The sequence below is a fragment of the Danio aesculapii genome, chromosome 23 (assembly GCF_903798145.1).
Source record: "Danio aesculapii chromosome 23, fDanAes4.1, whole genome shotgun sequence".
Classification (NCBI taxonomy): Eukaryota; Metazoa; Chordata; class Actinopteri; order Cypriniformes; family Danionidae; genus Danio; species Danio aesculapii.
Genome location: NC_079457.1, coordinates 5,648,128 through 5,664,597, shown reverse-complemented (window position 1 = coordinate 5,664,597; position 16,470 = coordinate 5,648,128). Strand labels below are relative to the sequence as shown.

At 36.7% G+C, this 16,470-nt stretch overlaps 1 protein-coding gene across 1 annotated transcript in view; it reads left to right on the top strand.

The window, feature by feature from the left end:
* Positions 1-16,470, top strand: part of tut4 (terminal uridylyl transferase 4) — a 58,162-nt gene that overhangs the window by 15,672 nt on the left and 26,020 nt on the right. Inside the window, exons 6-13 of the mRNA XM_056449007.1 lie at positions 3,671-3,759; positions 3,845-3,896; positions 7,595-7,664; positions 7,783-7,909; positions 7,992-8,111; positions 9,660-9,845; positions 11,640-11,814; positions 14,260-14,759. Coding sequence (XP_056304982.1) covers positions 3,671-3,759; positions 3,845-3,896; positions 7,595-7,664; positions 7,783-7,909; positions 7,992-8,111; positions 9,660-9,845; positions 11,640-11,814; positions 14,260-14,759 — 1,319 coding nt within the window. The remainder of the gene's footprint in view (positions 1-3,670; positions 3,760-3,844; positions 3,897-7,594; positions 7,665-7,782; positions 7,910-7,991; positions 8,112-9,659; positions 9,846-11,639; positions 11,815-14,259; positions 14,760-16,470) is intronic.

The window sequence follows — 16,470 nt, the reverse complement described above, 5'->3', positions numbered from 1 at the left end:
ATGATGTCTTTGATAACTGGAACTGAATATATAAACCTTTCAGTTTACAATATATTGATGCTCAATTTCTAGGCTTTATTAGTGATAATGGTCAGAAATGTTGAACCATTATTGCTTTTTTAGCTTATCAGTACAGGACAGAAACTACCCAGACAGTAATGTGTGAATTGTTGAGTGGGCAAATAAAAAAACAACGTCAGTATTTTTAGTAAGTGTACTTTTTTTCTTGTTTTTATTCCTGCCATGATAAAAAATATAATTGTAGAGCAACACATGTTCTGTTGCCATTAATATTTAACTTTGATTGGTAGAACTGTCCGAGAAATAAACAAAAGCAAGTGATACATCAAAGTTTGATTTAACAAATCTTGAATGGTTATAAAAGTCTTTATAATCATTGAAATAAATTATAAAAATAATAAAAAACAATGTTTAAAAATCTTCAGTGATATTAATCATTGACCTAGTAACGGAAAACATACTACTTCTCTGTTTATCCGTCTGACTTTACAGTGGGTTTCTTAAGTCCGCCCCATTTCGTTTTAAAGAATATCTCAATGATAAAAGCCTCGTCTGTTTTGTGAGGTGCACAATGTGGCGCTAGACGAAAGTATAAATCAGCCTTAAGATGTTTGTTTGTTTTTTCTGTAGTTCAATGGTGCATCTAACCTGTCTTTAGTACTGTTCAATTTGAATACATTTATTTTACCACTAATTTAGTGATTTTGCATTTTCTCTTTGTGTGTTTTTGATATTGTGATATAGGTCTTAAATTTAGTTCTTAGAGGTCTTAAAAAGTCTTAAATTTGACATTATGAAATCTGCAGAAACCCTGCTATCTAGCCCAGAGGTGCCCAAACTCAGTCCTGCAGGGCTGGTATCCTGCAAAGATTAGTTCCGACCACAATCAGACACACGTGGCCTAGCTAATCAAACTCTTACTAGGCTTACTAGAAACATCCTTGCAGGTGTGTTGAGGCAAGTTTGAGCTAAAATCTGCAGGACACTGGACCTCCAGGACCTAGTTTGAACACCCCTGCCTTAGCCCTACGCCCAGAGCCAGCCCTCCCTATTGACCTTATTCTTTAATGCGGAAGTGCGCTCGTTTTTGCGATTGTTTTAGAACTTCCGATTCAGCTGCCAATGGGAGAAATGACTATGAATAATAGACGGCAGAAAACGGTTGAACTACTTACTCTACAAACAAGTATTTGCATGACAAAACAGACAAAGTAGAATAATATAATAAGAAAATATCAGTTTGCAACATCAAGCAGCAAAACGAGCTGTTTTAACGTTTAAAAATGAATGGAAGTGAATGAGACCGGAAGTCTCGTGCCAAAATGATTCAAATTGCTGCGCCCGCTCGTACGCGGAGAATAAGGTGAATAAGCGAACTGAGCGTCTGCTTGGGGCCCTGCTGCCACTAGGGGGCCACCACAACCCGCTAGTGGTGTGAGCCGTTTCCTTGCTGAAATCATTTTTATTTGCATTTTACAAATTATCTTCAGTGACAGTGCTTTTGTATTTAAACATTTATACATTTTTACTGTAAAGAAAAAAAAATCATAATTTTATTAATGTTGAAATGGCTTTCCTGCAAAGGTCATGTGATCAACAGGAAGGTTGGAGCATCTCATTTCTCATATGCATTCTGTGTTCTTACGGTTCGAGTTTGGTCTTCCAAGGTAACCTGCGAGACTGACCGGTACCGCAAGAATGTGTATCTGTGCGCAGACACAGCCATGGCCTTTGCTTCATTGCCTACCCATTATATACCTGATTTATTTTGGTAATTGGACTGCAAAAATGAAGCAAATCTAACATTATTCTTCAGACGTAGAAAAACTGAGGGGAAAATGACGACGAGAAGACAAACACAAAATAATTTTTAGCATCATTTTTAAGTGCTAATAATAACGTTAACGCACATTTTATCGAAAGTAGGCAATTACAGATTAATAAACATTGTCTACTTATGATACATTTAATTTTTTCCTGGTTTTACAGACCAGGATTTTAAGTCTAAAACACATTTTACTGAAATGCAATAGTACTTTAGTGTCTTTCACTGACATATTTTGGACACTGGTAATATTTTTTCCTGAGACGTGTTAATAAAAGTCATGTCCTAAGTGAGTTAATCATAGTTTAATATTAGCTCTGGTCCCTCCACCTCAAATGTAAGGAACAGAGAAGGAGACTTTAGGAAATAATAAAGTTTGTGTTTGGGCATCAACATTAACCCAGTATTTGTTGCTTCCTTATGTTTTTATATTAATATTTTTTCATATTTACTTTATTTGCGGATTGATTTTCTTATTTATGGATCAATCTTTGCATTAATGTTAATTGTTTTGTTGTTGTTTTTTTTTTGAGTTTTTAATGAGTTCACAATGTATATTTTATTACTAAGTAATGCAGTGTCACTTTTGGCTAATTATTGTTCAGTGTCGTTTCATTGCAGGGTTTTTTACTGGTTTCTTTATTAAAGATAGTTTAATTGTTCATTTTTGAAGCTACTAGTTGACAAAAACAGAGCTGTTTTAAATGTCCAAATCATTCAGATGGTTATTAAGTAGAAGAAATGAGGCTTTACTTACTGTTACATTGATTGTATTTAATAAGCAATAAAATTATTGTGGGCTGGTTTGCAATGGCAACACTCCACTATTTAGAGCAAGGTTGGGTCTCAAAATTATTCTGCTTAGGGCCCCCAAATGTACAGGGCCGGCCCTGCCTACGCCTTCCAGCTAAAGGGAATTGGTATTGGGCCATAAATTGCTACTTTAGGAGTTAAAAAAACAAACAAACAGGCAAAACAAAATAATAACAATACATTATAATAATAATTATTATTATTTTTAATGTGTTTTTCTAAAACCCAAAGTGCTTACAAGAAAGTAAAAACAACAAAGCACAGTAAAACAATAATAAAATATAATACAGTAAAAAACACAGTAAGACTAAAAGAGATATCACAAATTAAAAACAGTCCTTAAAAGAAGAGTTTTGAGTAGCTTCTTAAAACAGTCCAAGGAACCCGCATTCCTTATTTTTGTGGGAAGAGCATTCCACAGTTTGGGCACACGGAAAGAGAATGCCCTACCTCCCATGGTGATGAGTTTGCAGCGAGGCTGAAACAGTATAGGACCCGTGGCAGAGTGTAGACGGTGAGAGGCAGCGGACATGGATATCAGGTCACAAATGTAACTTGGAGCAGAACCATGAACCGCTTTATATGTTAAAATCACGGTCTTAAAATCAATACGAGACTTGACGAAATTGAAAATTAGTACCTTCGGCTCTTGATGATACTTTGTTGTCTAATGAAGCGAAACCATTGGTCTGTGCAAAAAACTTTTCAATTTTATGATCGTTTATGTGGCACTGTGGTCCTATGACATGACATTTCGTTCCACTGTATGTCCACACATGTAGCGGAATGACAGCTTGACTTGAATTCATCTTTAAATCACAAGAATAAAATGCATAATAAAAGTAAATAAACATAATTGAATTGTATAATATTTCAGTTTTTAGTGTGTTTTTAATCAGATATATGCAATTAAACTCCCCAACCCTAAACTTCTAAACAAGAGTTGTGTAAAAGCTGGCAGTAAACTGGTCAGTTTTGAAATGATTTCCTCCATCATGTGTTTGTTTCTAGCATGTTCTCTCCGTCTGTACGGCTCCTGTCTCACCCGCTTCGCCTTCAAAACCAGCGACGTGAACATTGACGTCTCTTACCCCTCCACTGTGAGTCTGAACACACACATCAGCTGTTCTTCTAATCGTGTGTGTCTGTTTTATTGTTGTTTTTGACATGTTTTGTGTGTTGCAGATGACTCAGCCTGATGTGCTGATCCAGGTGCTGGAGATCCTCAAGAACTGTGGTGAGTTTCCCAATCATGCTTCTATAACTTGTATACAGATTTTTGCCTGTTTGTCACACTTTAATGTTTCAGATCATCAAACTAATTTTACTATTAGTCAAAGATCACACAAGTAAACACATAACACGTTTTTTTTTTATCATTAAGTGAAAACAAAATACAAAACTTCATAGCCCTGTGTGAAAAAAGGGTTTGCCCCTTAGTGTGATGACTGGTTTGGCCATCCTAAGCAGCAACAACAGCAATCTAGCATTTTAAATAACTTGAAATCAATATGTTACAGCGCTGTGGATGAACTTTGGCCCCTCTCATCTTTGCAGAATTGTTGTAATTAAGCCACATTGAAGTGTTTTTCAAGCGTGAACTGCCTTTTTAATGTCATGCCACAGCATCTCAATAGGATTCAGGTCAGGACTTTGACTAGGCCACTCCACAGTCTTCATTTTGTGTTTCTTCAGCCATTCAGAAGTCAACTTTCTGATATGCTTTAGATTATTGGCAAGTTTGCTTCAGCTTGAGGTCACTTAAAGATGGCCGGACAATTTCCTTTAGGATATTTTGGTAAACACAGCAAAGTGTTTTGGGAAGCACGAATCACAGCAAGTCTTTCGCGTTCTGAAGCAGCAAAACAGCCCCAGACCATCACACTACCACCACATTTTACTGTTGGTATGGTTGTTGGTGTGGTGTTACTTTTATGCTACACATAATGGGACGCACACATCTTCCAAAATGTGCAACTTTGTTTCTGCAGATTATTTTGCCTGGGGATTATCAAGGCATTCTGACAAAACTGAGATGAGTCAGTTTTTGTCGTTTTTGCTCAGCAGTGATTTTCGTCTTTGAGTTCTGCCATGTAAACCATTCTTTGTCCAGCCTCTTTCTTATGGTGAAGTCATGAACACTCGCCTAAATTGAGGCTAACGAGGCCTGCAGTTTTTTGGATATCATTGTGGGGTCTTTTATAACCTCTTGGATGAGTTGTCGGTGCACTCTTGGGATCATTTTGGTGGACCGGCCACTCCTGGGAAGGTTCTTCACTCTTTTATATTTTTGCCATTTGTAGATAATGGCTCTCACTGTGATTCGCTGCAGTTCCAATGCTTTAGAAATGGCTTTTCAACCTTTTCCAGACTGGTACATCTCAATTATTTTCTTTCTCATTTGATCTCTTTTGGATCTCTGCATGATGTCTAGCCTTTGAGGATCTTTTGGTCTACTTCCCTTTTGTCAGGCAGATCCTCTTTAAGTGATTTATCGACTGCGAAGAGGTGTGGCAGTAATCAGGCCTGGGTGTTGCTAGAGAAACTGAACTCAGGTGTGATTTAATCGGAGTTAAGCTATGTGTTAACAGGGGGCAAGCACTTTTTCACACAGGCACATGCAGTTTTGTATTTTGCTTTATCTCAATGACAAAAAAAACTTCATTTAACTACATGATGTGTTTGCTTTTGTCATCTTTGACTGATGTTTGAATTAGTTTGATGAGCTGAAACATTAAAGTGTGATAAACATGGGAAACATTAAGAAATCTCACCTTTTTACACCACTTTAATCAATTACTGGGTTTAAATATTTTTTATGGGGGAAACATGTTACAAAATACTTAAAGGGATAGTTCACCCAAAAATATTAACGTTAAATATTTACTCAGTAGCCAATTACTTCCACAGTAGGAAACCAATTACATGCAAGTCAATGGCTAAATGGTTTTTGAACATTCTTCAAAATATCTCCATTTGTGTTCAACAGAAGAAAGAAACTCAAACAGGTTTGGAATGAGCAGAGGATGAATAAATGATGGCAGAACTTACATTTTTTGGGTGAACTATTCCTTTTATTATTCATCTCAAATAATTTTGGGTCATTTCTTATGAATTCATATCCAGTTTAATGATAAATAGGTTTTCATTAAAAGTGAGGGATGTCAAATAGGTTTTCAAATGAATTATGAATGCAAATTGAATTATTTAAGTTTATAAATTATTTGGGTGCAATAATGGTTGTTTTCTTAGCTGTGGAAAATGTAAATTTTGGGTAAAGGACTCTAAATGGCAAATAAAACTTTACATTTATATATTTTTTATATTAAACCAGTTAGACAGACCTTTAACTAGTACAGGTTTCTAGTTAAAAATAATAATAAATACATGTGAAATATTAGATAATAATTATTATGTATTATTTATCTTTAGTAAATGTTGTTTTAGAGCAGGGCTGCCCCAACTCTGTCTTGGAGGACCGGTGTCCTGCAGGTTTTAGCTCCAACTTGTTGTTTCTAGGAATGGATGTTTCTAGGAATTGGATGTTTCTAGGAAGCTTAGTAAGAGCTAGGCCAGATGTATCCGATTGGGGTTGGAAGTTCCAACTTGGAACTAAACTTTGCAGGACATCAGCCCTCCAGGACCGAGTTTGGGCACCCCTGTTTTAGAGAATGCGTCTAAATTAACTTTTTAAAACAGTTAAGGTATTGCAAAATCATATACCTACTTTTTTGTATACTGTTAATATATGCAATTTATTTGTATTCTATTAAATTAATATCTATCAGTTATTTTATTAAACAAAAAAAAATTGGTTATTGCCCGTTTCTGTTTAAAAGACATTAATAGCACATTTAATATAATTACTGTTTGCCTACAGTTAATATTAGCAATTTATTTATATTTGCTGTAAATGATTAATTTAATAATATAATAATTACATTTTATTTCTTTTCATATTTTAGTTATTACATCCCATTTATTCATTCATTCATTTTCTTTTCGGCTTAGTCCCTTTATTAATCAGGGGTCGCCACAGCAGAATGCACCGCCAGCAAATGTTTTTCGCAACGGATGCCCTTCCAGCCGCAACCAATCACTGGAAAAAAACACTCATACACTCTCTCTCATTCACACACATGGACAATTTAGCATACCCAATTCACCTATAGCGCTTGTATTTGGACTGCGGGGGAAACCGGAGGAAACCCACGCCAACACGGGGAGAACATGCAAACTCCACACTGAAATTCCAACTGACCCAGCCGGGGCTCGAACCGGCGATCTCCTTGCTGTGAGGCGACAGCACTACCCACTGTGCCACCACATCACCTGCTTTCCATTCATGTTTTTATTAAAATGGATATCGAAACTTATGTAGTGTATGCGTATATTTTGTTTATTTTTATATTATTATTATTGGCAATTTCTGTTAAAGACATTAGTAGCACATTTAATATAATTACTATTTGTATACAGTTAATAAATCAACTTATTTATATTCTGTGTCAATTTAACATTTTTTAAATATAATAACATTTTATGTTATGTATTTTAGTTGTTGCATCCCCTTTAGGTACTTGCTAAAATGGATTTCAATATTTTTGTATTATGTATGTGCCTGTATGTATTTAATTTTATTATTGTTCATTATTTGGTGTTTGTTGTTTTTGTTGCATAATTATTAAAATATTCAATTGATAATTTTTAAATTATTATTATAATTATTTGCAGTATCTGTTAAATAAATTAATAGCACAATTAATATAATATAAAAGTTTGTTTCTAATTATATCATGAGAGACTTTTTTTTTTGTCAATTATTTATTTTATATTGAAGCATAAATATTTCCCTTTCATACTTTCTGTTCATGCATGCATGAGCCTCAAGTTTCGAGAGCGCAGATTAACTCTAGTTTCGCTTTTGTTTTCCAGTTGAGTTTGCAGAGGTGGAGTCTGATTTTCATGCCAAAGTCCCTGTTGTTTTCTGCAGAGATGAGGCCAGGTCAGCTTTATATCCACAATAAAACACTGACACTAATAATAGCTACTGTCCACACGATGAACAAATCATAAATGATAACCAGTCACGGCTGATATGAGTCGCTTGTTTATGTCTGCAGTGGGTTAATGTGTAAAGTGAGCGCAGGAAATGATGTCGCGTGCCTCACCACCAATCACCTCGCGGCTCTGTCCCGACTGGAGCCAAGGCTCGTTCCTCTGGTTCTGGCCTTCCGATATTGGGCGAATGTAAGTCGTACTGTCATCACTTTTTTCAGAATTTCTATAGCTGTTTATTACTAATGCCTAACGCGATTGTGTTCATCTGTAGCTGTGCCACATCGACTGTCAAGCGGAAGGAGGAATCCCATCGTACTCTCTGTCTCTGATGGTCATCTTCTTCCTGCAGCAGAGATACAAGCCCATCTTGCCTGTTTATTTAGGACACTGGGTAGGAGCTAGTGTTTTGGTGAACGTCAGCTAAATCAGTGGCTTTCAAATTGGGGATCAATTAGAGGATTAAAAGATGAGAGGATTAAAAAAAAAGTCTCTGATGTCCAGATTTGCTCTGTTAAAGGTCCTGTAAAAAATTAAAATAGGTTTTTTTAGATGTTAGTTTCAGTGTGTTAGTATTAAGGATATCTATAAGCTAGTGTGCTCCAAAACTACAGTGACAATTTGCCTTCAGATGATCTAAAACAAATGTAAACATGTAAATCTTTTTTTTCCATGTCACCTCATACTACATTTTCCAATCCAATCAAATCTTTTTGTTCAAGGTTTTTTTAATTTGTTTTTCACGTTATACAGAGCAAAACAAAAACAAAACGCTCCTTTCCCAGAACACCAGATCTAGGAACAATATATAATCAAATGTCCATAGAGAAAAGAAAAGATGACATGAAAATATGACACTAGTTCCTTTCTTTCCTCATATTGTCATGTTGTGTGCGTCCATTTCCATCACGAGAGGTAAAAAAGGTTGTCAGGTCGGCACCAATAGCCTTGTGGTTAGTGTGTCGACACATGGCACCTAGGTGTTCACGGCGACCCGAGTTCGATTCCTGGCTCGAGGTCCTTTGCCGACCCTTCCTCTATCTCTGCTCCAATACTTTCCTGTCTCTAAATCTCCACTGTCCTATTACAATAAAGGTGAAACCCCCTAAAAAAAATTATTATAAAAAAAAAAAAAAAGGTTGTCAGACGTCAACAGACCCTTTGATGTTATGCCTTATTTTCTCCAACTTAAGATGAGACATCACTTCTCCTATCTAGTGATTGTGTTGGTGGAAGTGTCTTTCCATTTAAACAATATCAGTCTTTTAGCAAGAAGAGAACCAAAGGCTAACATTTTAATTTGTATTATGTTGAGACGAGTGTTCTCAGGGGCAACCATGAACAATGCGATAAATGGGGATGGCTCTACTACCACCCCAAATGCCTCAGAGAAGGTCTCAAAATACTAATCCTGAATATGTAAAGCTTTGGACATGTGCAGAACATGTGTAGCAGGAGCCTGCCTACATCGATGGATCTAGCATTGATCTTAGACAGTCTAACAATAGATCAGTGTAAACGATGAACAATTCTGAATTCTATTACTTCTCATCAAATCTTGACCAATTAAATACTCTTTAGCATATGTCATGTCCCGCCCCCTTTTAGATGCTTTTTATTTGATGTGCTTGAGCTGAACCGCTCTCACTGGCAGAGCTATGATAAAACAAAATGCTATTGGCTGTTATTTTTAACGGGAAGGAGCCACTCGATGTCCCATCCTTTCTACATTTTTCAGAAGAGATTGTCAAAAATCGAATAAAAAATGCACTTCACGGGACCTTTAAACATTTGAGAAATGTTTGAAAACATGGGAAATGTTTGACACATTGTTTGAATGTTTCAATATTTATGACGTGGGAAATATATGTGATGAAGAAAAAAATTCTGCAGTCCATATCTTAAAGATTGAAAAACAATTATTTTTTTACTTATATGTCAGATTAAGGGCTTCGAGGTGAAGCGTGTGGATGAATTTCACCTGACCGGTGTGCAGTCTGAGGTGTTTGTGGGATGGGAACACAGACCTGCTCCTGCAGGCGAAGGCAGAGGAGATGGAAGATCCAAACCTGAACCCAAAACACCCATAGAAAAGAAAGAGAAGAAGCTCGAACAGACTACAGGAAAGGTGAATATTTTTCCTGATCGCATTAAAGAAACCATAATTCAAAATCACTGCAGGTGAAATGTGTATAAATAAACGGTGTCGTAAAAAAGGGTTGATGAACTAATAGTATCCCCATACTTAATATACATTCACCGGCCACTTTATTAGGTACACCTGTCTAACTGCTCGTTAATGCAAATTTCTAATCAGCCAATCACAAGGCAGCAACTCAATACATTTAGGCATGTAGACATGGTCAAGACGATCTGCTGCAGTTCAAACCGAGCATCAGAATGGGGAAGAAAGGGAATTTAAACTTTGAACGTGGCATGGTTGTTGGTGCCAGATAGGCTGGTCTGAGTATTTCAGAAACTGCTAATCTACTGAAATTTTCACGCACATCTCTAGGGTTTACAGAGAATGGTCCGAAAAAGAGAAAATATCCAGTGAGCACATATGCCTTGTTGATTATAAGGTCAGAGGAGAATGGCCAGACTGGTTCGTGCAGATAGAAAGCCAACAGTAACTCAAATAACCACTCGTTACAACCGAGGTGCAGAAGAGCATCTCTGAACACACGACACATCCACCCTTGAGGCGGATGGGCTACAGCAGCAAACTTTGGGCCCATTAGTACCAATTAAGCATGGTGACAACGCCACCGCCTACATGAGTATTGTTTGCTCACCATGTCCATCCTTTATGACCACAGTGTACCCGTCTTCTGATGGCTACTCCAGCAGGATAACGCACCATGTCAAAAAACACGAATCACCTCAGACTGGTTTCTTGAACATGACAGAGTTCACTGTACTCAAATGGCCTCCACAGTCACCAGACTCTAATCCAATAGAGCACCTTTGGGATGTGGTGGCTTGAAGGATTGAGGCAGTTATGAAGTCAAAAGGGGGTCCAACCCGGTAAGGTGTATCTAATAAAGTGGCTGGTGAGTGTATGTTAAGAAATGCAAAAAATAAAAAATTAGGGTTAAATGCTGTCAGAAATCTTATGTTTGGTTTGATGTTTATGTTGTGAAACTTTTTTTAAAGGGATAGTTCACTCAAAACTGAAATTTCTGTTATCATTTGCTCGCCCTCCACTTGTTCAAAACCAGTTTGACTTTCTTTCTTCTGTTGAACAAACAACATGATATTTTGAAGAATTCTGGTTGCTGTGACCCATTGACTTTCACAGTATTTTTACCACATCTCATTTTTGGGTGAACTATCCCTTTAAATCAGGAGTGTCAAACTCAATTCCTGCAGCCCTGCAGGGTTTAGTTTCAGCACAGCTTCAACTCGCCTATCTGTAGGTATCAAACAAGCGCTCAATTAGTTTGATCAGGTGTGTTTAATTAGGGTTGGAACTAAACTGTACAGAGCTGTGGTCCTCCAGGAACTGAGTTTGACACCTGTGCTTTAAATAATTATAATGCATATACCCCATTAAAATACTTTAATATGCACACAGACTTTTAATTTCAGCCAGCCAGCCCCAGGCATAGTTGACCCAAAATTGATAATTCTATCTTTTACTCACTTCATTTTTTTCAAAATCCATAATGATGTAATAATATATAAATAATGATGTCAGCTGTACCCATTGACTTCCATAATAAATGTTTTCCCTGCTATGGAAGTAGATGGATGCCAGCAACCAGCATTCTTCAAAATATCTTCTTTTGCGTCTAACAGAACACAACAAAATAAAGTTAATAAAACCCATTTGAGAGAGAGGTCAATTATGAGTTAACCTTCATTTTTGAGTGAACTATCTTTAATGAATTAATTATTAATAATGTGTTCATGTCTGTAGTCTCGTCTGAAGCTGGAGGAACCAGTGAGCGCGTCTCTGGGTCAGCTGTGGCTGGAGCTCCTGCGCTTTTACACACTTGAGTTTGCTCTGGAGGAGCACATAATCAGCATCCGTCTGAAGGAACTGCTGCCGCGGGAGCTGAAGAACTGGCCTCGCCGCAGACTCGCTATAGAGGGTGAGATCAAACAGATAACTAATGTAGTTTTGAAGATCTCCTACAATAGCTTTACATTTGAAAATGATTAAAAGATGTCAGAGAATGCACTGATACAAATGTTTGAATGGTTCTCTGATAACTAGTGGTGGGTATTGTTGAGATGTTATTGATCTCGATATTACTTATCGATGCTAGTTTCTGTAATTTGATGCAAAATGTTTACAAATTTTAAGTTTTTTTTTTACTTTTTAACTTCACAGCAGTTTACAAATACCTGCAAGCAAACAGAAGTAATGCATAAAGTACAGAGACATAAATTACTAAATACAGTGCATCGCTTGAGTTAGATGGCATGTTTTCTTAATTTTATTGGATTAATAATGTTGCCACCTTTGTTCACTATTACACTGCTGCATGTTCATTTTCAGACATCCCATCCTGTATGAACCTGTATACCTGCAGATTTTCTGCAGATTTCTAGCCCATCATTAATTCTGTTTATTTACTTGTGTAAATGTGTGTAAATCTATATTTATTCAGTTTTTAATTATTTCAGTAATATTATTGACTAATATGAAAATGTTCATCTGATTTATGTACAATGCAGTTTGTACAGTAATATTTTCTGTCTTTTAGTAGAGATATTATACGAGAGGCTTGCTTTCGTTTACCAAATAAAATGAATCTAATTCGATTTACATTTTATACATTAAATAGAAGTTAAAAAGATATTATTTTTTAGTTTATATATTAAGGTTTTAGTTATGATACTCCCAAAATAATTCCACAGAAATCTGCAGATTTTTACCAAAAGTCTCTGCAGAAATAGCAAAAAAACTCCATCTGGCCCTAGTAAAAAGTTACAATTTACTGTTTATTGCAATATAATTGTTAAATCATCATTTGAAAATTACAGAATTGAACAGAATTTTATTTGCCCAATCTGTTCAGCCAAAGTTTTCATTCATGTGGTTTGTGCTAGAGCTTTTTTTTACTGCGCTCATATATGATGACTCATTTAATTTTCTTTTCGGCTTAGTCCCTTTATTAATCAGTGGTCACCACAGCAGAATGAACCGCCATACACTCTCGGTACACACATACACCAAGGAGAATTTGGCTTTAGCAACATGCAAACTCCATACAGAAATGTCAACTGACCCAGCCGAGGCTCGAACCAGCAACCTTCTTGCTGTGAGGCAACAGCGCTGCTCACTGCGCCACCCATATATACTGATACATGGACAATTTCCCTACTTAATTTTGGAACAGAATCATCAAAATTTTGTCAAGCAGAACAATTCTGATTGGCCAACATAAATGAACAGTTAGGATTGTGTCGCCATCTGTTGCTCTTCACATCGCTTCATAGGGTACTTTTGCATTTAAATTTTTTTTTTTAAACATTGTGTGAACATGAACATAGATCATTGTTATATAATTATACCAACATTTCTTTTAACTGTCACGGTGTCCACGGAGTCTTAAAAAGTCTAATCTTAAATTTAAAGTAAAAAAAAATAGGTCTTAAATTGAAAATGTCTTGCAAGTCTAAAATAATTTTAAATTTCGCTCTGTCCATGAAAATGTATATTTGTTTATATTAAAGCTTGACATTTAAAAAAAAAAAGAAAGAAAATATATGTTGAAAAAAAAAAAAATGTCCATATATACAACTAGGGTTTGCTTGTTTTGATGCATTATTTAAAATGTGGCTAAGAGATTTCTCCCAACCGGGCCATTAGAAAAAATCCTTAGTATTTAGTCGTTTAGTCTGAAATTTCATTCATAATAAAGTCTTAAATTTAACTTAATGAAACCTGTAGAAACCCTGAACACAACATCATCAAACTACGCTTTTGTTTGTACTGAATGCATGCCCTCTAGTGGTGTAAATTAAATACTGTGCCTTAAATGGTTATTTTGTCACATTAAGTTATATATGAAAGACAAAACACAGCTAGCAGAATGAACTTTCTAGTAAATGACCACATATTAAAGGACACCTATTCTGCCCCTTTTTACAAGATATAAAATAAGTCTCTGTCCCTAGAGTGTGTGTGTGTGAAGCTTCAGCTCAAAATACCACACAGATAATGTTTTATAACTCTTTGAAACTGCCCCTTTAGACTTTGTCGCATTAAATGCAAATTAGATTGTGGGCGGAGCTACAAAGAGCTTATGTGTCAGCATAGTGGCAGATTGAAAAACAAGACTAACAATATCTCTATGCTAATGAGGGAGATATGGTCACTATTGGGTGGGGCTTTCCCCCTCTGATGACACGTATAAATGAAGGATGTCAATCAAAGTGTTTCTGCAGACTGTTTTTATCAAGTCTGATTATAATTACATCTTTGCCATTAAAAGCTGATTATATTCACACATCATTTCCACACGACTGTGTTTAAACACCTTATAAAAGTGATTTTTGCATATTAGGTCTCCTTTAAACTTTTCCAGATCCGTTTGCACTGAAGAGGAACGTGGCCCGCAGTCTGAACAGTCAGATGGTGTTCGAGTACATCCAGGAGCGTTTCCGCACGGCCTACAAGTACTTCGCCTGTCCTCAGAGCAGAAACAGACTGAACACCAGCCGTCGTTTACTGAGGAACAAACACAGACTCAATGAAACCGCCCGATCCGACAGCCTGGAGCGGAAAAAACGCGATGAAGAGGACGGAGACAGCAGTGATGAAGATGAAGAGCGGGATTTGGAGGAAGAGGAGAGCCTGAGAGGAGCGTTTACTGATCTCCTGGTGGGGGACGGTGGGATTGATGGTGAAGGTGTTTCTCGGGAAATGTCCAGAAACGTGTCTCCTTCTGTTCTGAACGGCCTGCTGATGGACAGTGAGGATGATGATGAGGAAGAGGAGAAAGACCATGAGATGGAGGAACAGGACAATATCGCTCCAGAAGACCTGCACTACATCTTTGACAGGATGATCTTCACTGGAGGAAAGGTGAATGCATTGTATTGACCTTAAGGCTGATTTATGCTTCTGCATCAAGCGATCTCTGTGACCCACGGCACCTGTCTTCACCTGTAGTCGTGCATTTATAGGTTTGCGTGCTGTTTGTGTTGCTCTGCAATAACACTTTCCAAACGCTAGGCGGCAGTAGGTTTTCTTGTTCCTCCGTGTTGAGTTTCTTTGCAGGTATTTCGTTTTATCTGGACGCTACATGTAGCTAAAACTCAATCATTCAGAGGTGAGAGCAACTTTAATCATAACGTAAACAAAAAACAACAGTTTCCATCTGAGGCCCGTTTCAGAAAGGAGGTTAAGTGAAAACTGAGTATTTTAATCCTGAAATGAGAGAAACTCTAGGTTTTCCGTTTCAAAATGGCAGGTTTGTTAAACTCGAGAAATCAGGGTAAGTCAAGCCTGTTTCTGAAAGAGAGGTAACTATAACTCAGAGTCAGTTACTGTGGTAATTTACTCTGTGAACCTAACCTGGTCAGGAGCAGGTTTTATTCTCTAAACTCTGAGTTTCTGTTGGTCTCCTCCCCTTTTTTAAAGACGAAGCGGTATTTCTCGCCTTAGGCTTACGTTTCCACCCACCTATTTAATGCTCATTTTGGATATGCGCATAAAAACGATTGATGGAAACGTCATGATGCACATAACTTTTGAAAATATGCATTAAAACACGCGCATTACTGAGTAGGACAAACTTTTATTCAATAGAAAAGATGCGCATAAACTATGATGTAAACACTTTTACTGAACAAATTCCAGTATGTGCATTGAAAAAAGGTTTATTATAAGAGATCATATGACGATGAAAACGTGTGTGAATGGACAAACCAGCAGGCTGAGCACACTGTGAAACATCTGAAATGTTGTTTTGGTCATTCATTCTAAAACGCCTTAACAGTTTCAGTGTTAATGTTATTATATTATTAATGGCCTCCAGAGCGTCTGGAGCGTGTCAGGAGCGTCTCTCATGGCTTCAAACGCCCCCACGCGTTCATTGTGTGTCAGCATTGTCTTCTGAGGCGCAAGTACATTTATTAAATAAAGAAAAGATTGACAGCTTCTTCTACCGCAGTAATTTCTGTTTTACTGTTGGTATTCACTGACCTTCAACAGGGACATGTACTGTTACTAGATTAATGTTATTATTATAATTTCTAAAAACTATTTTTTAGTTCTGCTTACATTCTAAATGTCATATTAACCTCTACCACTTGATCAATAAACAGACACACAAGTGCACTTATATCTATTCAAACCGATCAACGTGTGTAAAAGTGGGAACGTGTGTAAAATTTTAGAAACGTCACACATTACATTACTTATTTTATTATACTTAAATATTTAAATACTTTAAATGTAAAATTACGCATTAACTTGAGCAGCTGTTTTCCCATGCTAACTGTTTCACTGATGCTGTGGTGTTGCTTTTTAAAATATATGGTCATATTTGCTATAACTTTGCATGAGCACATCCAAGTTCAGCTGGAGAAAGAAATTATCTCATTTTTAAGATGTTGCCATGGTGTCTCGTAATATCTGCGCTCTATTGATAATGCCTTTTTATAGTCGCGGTGTGCGCGCGCTTAACTCGGAGTTGCTCTACTCAGAGTTGATTGATTTAACTCGAATCCGCTATTCTGAAACCCAAAACTCTGAGTTTTTAATCTCTCGGTAAATCAACTTTCAAGTTTAA